Source organism: Teleopsis dalmanni, chromosome 2, assembly GCF_002237135.1.
Source record: "Teleopsis dalmanni isolate 2A chromosome 2, ASM223713v2, whole genome shotgun sequence".
NCBI lineage: Eukaryota > Metazoa > Arthropoda > Insecta > Diptera > Diopsidae > Teleopsis > Teleopsis dalmanni.
In genome coordinates, this window is record NC_051847.1 from 106,274,297 (window position 1) to 106,282,017 (window position 7,721).

Consider the following 7,721-nt stretch of genomic DNA (forward strand, 5'->3'; position numbering starts at 1 on the left):
CTAGCTAAGATTAGGAAAAATTGTGTGAGTGCTCCTAGCTCTTTAATAGCTGCGCACCACTCAATGCTTTTTGATTATGGTATGAAGGTCCTCTTAACACGAGAGTGTTACGCGGACCAGGCGTAGTTTTGCAGTGAAGGTATCTGTCCGATTTCAATATATGACCGCCTTGGAGAGTAAGTGTGTTCTAGGTATAGTATGGGAAGCTGCTGTGGTGGTCGTTACTTTCTATAATAGAATTATATTTCTTTTATTCATTATTACATTTGTAGAATCAAAATAGAATCCATCCACTTCAACTAACGAATGTTTGACAAAAGCTTACACCCAAATTTAAAAGACTGATCACACGATAATTTGCGCAATGTCTGCAGCAAAACAAGCTGAAATTCTATTCGTTGGGCATGCATTCATCTGACCATATTTTGCGAATTAGCTATAGCATGCATTTTAATAGCTCTTCGCAACCAGCTTTAAACAGCTCAGTCGGTTAACCAGTGGCGCATGTAGTATTGTTGTTTTTAAGCCACATTGCTGTTGTTTTATTATTTCATCGTCAGCTATTTAAAATTCAAGATCGTCTTTACTTTCGGTCACATCATTACTGTCGCTATTTAGTAGGTTCGAGAAGTGATCCCTGGAAATATTAAGTGTGCTTTGAACATCTATCACCAGTTTACCATCCTGATCTTTGTTGGAATTAACTTGAGGCTTATGACCATTTGTCAGGCATTTGCTTTTTTGGTGGAATTTTCGAGCCATATTTCTGGCGCCCAGCTTTTCAAACTCTTCATCCTCATGTCTTTCTGCTTCCTTCTGTTTTGGCTTGAAAAGACGTTTCTAATTCCTTCTGTTCTTCCAATATCTTTCATTAGTAGCGCGAGTTGCTGAATGCAGGATGGCTTGATATTCTGCATCTTTCTCTGGGGTGGCATCACAACATCTCCTCGTCATCTCTTCTGCAGCGGCAGGCATATGGTTTGTGGATCCATTATGCGGTTTTGTCAGATTCATTTTCCAGATACTTCGAGAATCGTGTAGCGAAGTCATTAACTATCTGTTGTGATTTCAACTTTTCAACGTTAAGCTTTCTCTGTGCTCATGTACATTGTTCACGTACCTTTTTCATCGCACACAAATGTGTGCGGATCTTGGCTACAACAAGATAATGATCCGAGTCGATGTTGTAGTACGTACATTAAAGACACTGTACACATCCGTCCCTTCCGTCTATCACAACGCGATCAATTTATGTTCTTGTGATTAGGTAACAGTCATGTTGCTTTATGTATGTTGCGATGCTAGAATCTGGTACTTTAAATCACCATGTATCTATATCACGCGAAATCAATCAATCTTTTTTCTTTTCGACAGTAGTATCAAATATACCTTCTTTACTCACCTTTACGTTAAAGTCTTTTACAACAATTTTGACGTCATGATGGGGACTGTGTTGAATGAATGTTAAGGCTGTTTATAGTTTTTTTGGTCTTTATCTTCCGTCAGAGCATGTGCACATATTAGGCTGATGTGGAAAAATTTTGCCTTAATATGAATTTTGCAAGCCTTTCGTTAATTGGGGTATACATATACCTTATGATCAAAAAAGAACGAGAATTTAAAAAAACGCTCAGCGAATTCTCTTTTATGGCCTTTATGGACTCAAAACGCGTTCCGCGCAATGGCAATTTGAGTCGGGGGAGAGAAAAAAGTCACACGGAGCCATATCTGGAGAGTACGGTGATTGGTTGATGATATTGGTGGAGTTTTTGGCCAAAAACTGCGACACAACCGGTGCTTATCGTGGTGTAAAATCCATAAGGCCAAATAATAATCCTTATTGACCGTTATACCGTCCGGAAGGAATTCATAGTGCACTACATCACGAATATCGAAGAAAACAGTCAGCATAACCTTGATTTTGGACTGACTTTGTCGTTTTCTTTTCGGTTTCGGCTCACCTTCGAAACACCATTCGGTTGATTGTTGTTTGGTGGTCAAATTGGCATGTCAAATTCATAGACCCATGTGTCATCATCAGTTATGATGCGTTCGATGAATGTGGGGTCACTATCTGCGTTGGAAATCATCCCTTTGGCTACATCACATCGAGGTTTTTTAGCTTTTTTGGCACCAGTCGAGAAGCGATGCCTTTCAAACATCACCAAAAATATCACTTAAAATGTGTTCGGCCGATCCATATGAGATGCCCAACAACACTACAATCTCTATTCGATTCACAACGATTTTCCAACACGATGCAATGTTTTCTTCAGTAACAGATGTTGTTGGGCGGCCAGGGATCTCATCATGGTTCAAGCTTGTACGACCGTCTTTGAACCTTTTAAACCATTCGAATACTCGTGGTTGCGACACACAGAAATCACCAAAGGCCTTTTTTAACATTTTCAAAGTCTCGGCACACTTGAATCCATTTGCAACACAAAATGTGATGCACGCACGTTGTTCTAATTTTTGATTCATTATAAAAATCGCCACACGAAAATTTTTCGACTTCTTCGTATAGACGCCAAACAAAAACTAAACGTACGATATGCATTAAACTTTGACAGAATGTGTATAATAGTGTTGCCAGCGTGAAAACAAAAAAATTTACCATACGCGCGAGAATTCAAAAATTAAAATTATCTTTTCTGACGTGCTCAAGCACGTCAAAAGCACTGTTGTATTTCTGACACCCAACCAACTACCAGGTACTTGTACTCCGTTACCGACTACTTTACATATATATTTATATATATATATATATATATATATATATGGTATATTGTAAGACGTTGGAAGAGCGCACCGTTCAACAAGTGGCCCAGCTGTAGTGAAGGATTATCCGAAGTAGTCCATGAAACGACATGGGTCCTTTTTCGTTCTTCCGCTCGCATAACTACATCGCTAGTTAATGCAAGCAGCTCATTTAGCTTGAGGTTGCCCGCCAAGTCATTATCAATCCAATGTTGTTCCAAGACAATCTTTCTTCTGCATGCCAGTGCTGGACATTGGCACAATATATGCACAGCTGTTTATTTTTCTTCTACACATAGTCTGCAAGTGACTTCCTTAGCAAGAGTTATCTTTCTGAGGAGATACTTGAAGTTTCCATGTCCCGTAATCAATAAGGTCAGCCATCAATGGGGTAAATGTGGGTACCAAATTTCTCAACTTCCGGCTTACCGCAAATTCGACGCTGAATTCGTGCTTTATAGCATGGAATGTAGTAGACGTAGATGTTACAATGATCTCGTTTAGGGCAACCTTGTCCCGTCCATCACATTTTCAGGAAAGCGGTAATGTCAGCCTTATATTTGTTAAGGTCATTAACCAGATGTATAGATGCACCTTGTCAACAGTTTCCTTGTTCGAGTTAAATCTTCCTTTCTATTAGATTTATAGTTTTACATGGTGAGATTCAAGCTCGACATAAAACCTGATATAGCCATGAGGATGATTTCGCTGCACACATTAGATTGTAGTTATCTGGAGTGTCAGTTTGCAGAGAACAGTGACAAGGATCGTGCTGGCATTTTCAAAGTTAAATACAATCAGACACGTTACCTTGTTTCTTCATCCCTTCCGCTTTCACATAGACATATGGTATTTTAATATTAAATTCAAAAAAGTTACTGAAATTACATATTTTTTTAAAATTCGGAAATTCTTTATGTCTGCAGTTAAGATAAATTTTTCTCTTATTTTTGATGGTGAAATGATGGTATTATTATTGTATATATCCAAACTACATTAAGACCGAAAAGTTTTCGGAAATTCTCATTTAAAATTCGCGCGCTGTATATTTTTCGATATTTTAAGTTTATGTAGTTTGGCAGCACTGTCCTTAATTACTATGCCAAAAATGAGCGCGATCTGTCAGACAGTTCGTTTACGGCAGCTGTTGAAACCAGTTCACCTCAGTAGGGCGTTGCGAAAAAAACAATGGAAAAAAATATTGAACAAAGAGTTTGCATCAAATTTTGTGTTTCGAACGAAATTTCGTGTGCAGAATCGTTGCGAATGCTACAAAAGGCTTATGGGGAATCAGTTTTATCGAAAACTCAAGTTTATGAGTGGTACAAAGCCTTCCAGGACGGTCGTACGACCGTCGAAGACATTTCGCAACGCACTACTGAGGTGAACTGGTTTCAACAGCTGCCGTAAACGAACTGTCTGACAGATCGAGCTCATTTTTGGCATAGTAATTAAGGACAGTGCTGCCAAACTACATAAACTTAAAATATCGAAAAATATACAGCGCGCGAATTTTAAATGAGAATTTCCGAAAACTTTTCAGTCTTAATGTATTAGATTTTTAATATTATTTAATTTATTTAAACAACTGATATACTTAACTCAGATTTATAATTATTTATTTAAGCAGACAAGACATATTGTTTAAGTCTTGTCTGCTTCGCACTTCCACAACTACTACAACTTGACGCCGCAGGGTTCTATTTACCTTCAATAATTATAATAATCAATTGCTTTTAGTATTTGATGTTTAGTTGACAATTCTTCTGCTAAATTTAAATATTTTATTTTTTCTGTTTTTCAAATGCTCAACATCGGAATCTCTGAAATTGATTTAGAGAAATAAACATTAATGCCTCCATGTTAAAACAGTTTGATTTTAATCGAATTTAACTCTGCAAGATAGCTTAGAATTGACAAGGTATCTATGTGAATAATTTCATATATTGCACAAGCTGTTTCATTAAAAGCAAACATATTTTTAATGGGTGTTCTATTAAATTTTGTAGCAGAAAATAATTTAAAATAGTTTACGTCCTTATTTATTAGAATTTGTAAATGTGAATAATAAACTTTTTGCTTTAATTCCATATGAAGACAATAACTGTATGCCCTGATTCTTTTGTATGGAATAACGAAATTTGTTTGGAATTTTCGCTTTCTCTGCTTAAATCTTCTATAAAATAGTTACAGATAATAAATTTAGTTTTGTTGTTATTATTATATGCACCAATGATTGATTCGGGGTTGTAAAATATTGTCCTGTAGGGTAAAGTAATTTCCTACCTTTCCACTTTTAAAATACCATCTTAATATATCTAAAATATTTCTTTTTGAACATTTATGTCATAGACAAATAGATGTCAAAGTATGGTTAAATTAATTTTTTCTTTCTCTAGAAAATCACTCTTATTGCACTGATTTTTATACCTAAAACTTTTAAATCACAAAAGTGAGATATGAGAGTTTCATTGCCACAGGTGCGTCTATTTATACCAAGCAGTTTTACCTCAATTTGATAGTTCACACATATTCTAGATCAACTTTTATTTGTATTAATTTTAATGTTACACTTTTCTTTTCAATTCAAATATTGGTTGCAATTTGATCAATTATAATTTTATTTTCATCACTTGGATTTCCTTTTAGTATCGAAAATAATATCGACTCGAACTATGCCGTCAACATCATCGTTTGTTTTATTAATACGACTAAGGACCTATTAAAATATTGTAACGGTATGTTTCTCTCACTGTCCTCACAACTCATCAAAATGCATTGTTTTAGGTTACGTAACTTTGAACTTTGAATCTGCAGTTCTACATAGATTGGCAATTTTTCTTGTGAGTTGTCAGAAAATATTGTACCTTGCAATTCTAAAAGTTGGTTTCTCGCACTACTGAAATTTGTTTTAATGAAAGCATCAGGTACTAGATCTGATGCCATGTTCGTGTGGAGTGTAAGAGAATATCGCATTGTAGACTGTAAGAGATATTTGTTCTCGAATTTTATAATTTACTCATGTGGGGCCGTAATAATCTACACATAAATTCAAGAATGGGTTTACACCGTTCATCATTCATTAATATGCATAAACTTACAAGTTGATTTGATTTGCGTATTAACCAGTAAATTTATAATTCTTTGATTTTTACGCCGCTGCACAACAGTTATATTTTTGTAACCACAATTAATTCATATATATTTTCGCATATAGCATTACTGATCCAAAGATTGCTAATGGATCAAATATTTTAGCTAGTTCTGACTATTTTAGTCAGTTAACAAGACTATTTCTCGAAATGAAGTTGTTTCCAAATTGATTTGAATAGATTGTTAAGCGTACGGTATGGCATGTTGCGCCGTCTTGTTGAAACCAAATGTCGTCGATGTTTAAGTGAACAATTTTTTTAAACAAAAAAACCTTATTTGGTTTTCAAAAATGAAATTCCAGTGCTTGATGAACTTTGCGTAGATATCAAATGCAAATGCCACTTTTCAATAAAGAAGTCGATCGATGGACAAATGGTGGTATCTGAAAACCTGTGAAGTTTTCCCAATGGGCTTCGCCTATCGTGCTAGCACCAAAAGCTGATGGTTCCTTAATAATTTGTGGGGATTTTAAATAAGCAGTCAATGCACAAATTGACATTGAAAAATATCCTTTGCTCATACGCGAAAGTCTTTTCCATAAAATTCATTGCGGTCAACATTTTACAAAAATCGACCTTAAGGATGCGTATTTGAGGCAAAAACAATAATGGTTGTCAACACTTCGCTTGGATTATTTCAATACCAAAGTTTACCGTTTAGAATTGCAAGCGCTCCAGCTATATTCCAAAGATATCTTGAGCAGTTACTTCAAGGCGCAGAAGGTTGCGGAAATTATCTCAATGACATCATCATCTCTGCATCTACATTTCAACAACACATCAGCCGGCTAGAACAAGTACTTCGAATTTTGCAACAAAATGGTATCAGATGCAAGCAAGAAAAATGTTTCTTTCTACGAGATAAAATCGAGTATCTTGGGCGTCAAATTAGTGCAAAAGGCATTTTGCCAGATGAGTCAGGACTAAAAGCAGTCAAAAACCTGCAGCCGCTTAGATCTCTATAATTCTGGATCTAGAATGCTTTAGAGCAAGCAAAAACATTCATGGGCAAGGTGAACTACTACCATAATTTTATACCTAATTTCTCGCAATCATCCGCGCCAATCAACATGCTGCGCCGGAAAAATGTAAAATTCACATGGGGTTCTGCACAACAACAAGCATTTATAGCTCTTAAGATGCATATTCTCAATGCAGCGCATTATCAGGAACAGCTACCGTTGGTTCTAGCTATAGATGCCTCCTCCTATGGCATAGGAGTCGTGCTCTTGCATACGTACGTTGACGGTACAGAAAGGCCTATTGCTTCTGCATCTAAATCTCTCGAGCATTTTCAATCCAACTCATCAGTTTCCGTCGATGACGACATATCGTTTACAGCGATGGGCTATTATACTAATGGCTTATCAGTATGTTATGATGTTCGGTATCGTAAAACTACTGACCATGGAAATGCCGATGCTTTATTTCATTAACCCGTTGGTGATAAAACTTTTGATCATGAAGAATCCTGTTTCAACTGAAATGAATTTAACACACCTATCGACGCTGAAATAATTCGTCAGCATGCCAAAAATGATTCAATCCTTCGCCGAGTTTATTTTCTCGTTACAAACGGTTGGCCTGAAAAGCTAATGCCACAAGATGCTGATCTTCGATCATTTTTCAATCATCGCTTTGCTTTAATGCTAAATAACAATTTGTTTTGCCTCCAGACGGAGTACAACCGGGTTGTCATTCCAGCCTCCCTTAAGCAGAAAGTTGTTAAACTTCTTCATAATGGTCATTGGGAAGTATCGAAAATGAAACAGCTAGCTCGACAACATGTCTGGTGGACTTATCTTGACA

General features: G+C 36.3%; 1 protein-coding gene across 1 annotated transcript; it reads left to right on the forward strand.

The window, feature by feature from the left end:
* Positions 1-6,982: 6,982 nt before the first annotated feature.
* LOC119675317 lies at positions 6,983-7,348 on the forward strand. Its single transcript, XM_038086513.1, has one exon. It carries the CDS (start codon positions 6,983-6,985, stop codon positions 7,346-7,348), a length of 366 nt encoding a protein of 121 aa, XP_037942441.1.
* Positions 7,349-7,721: the final 373 nt, after the last annotated feature.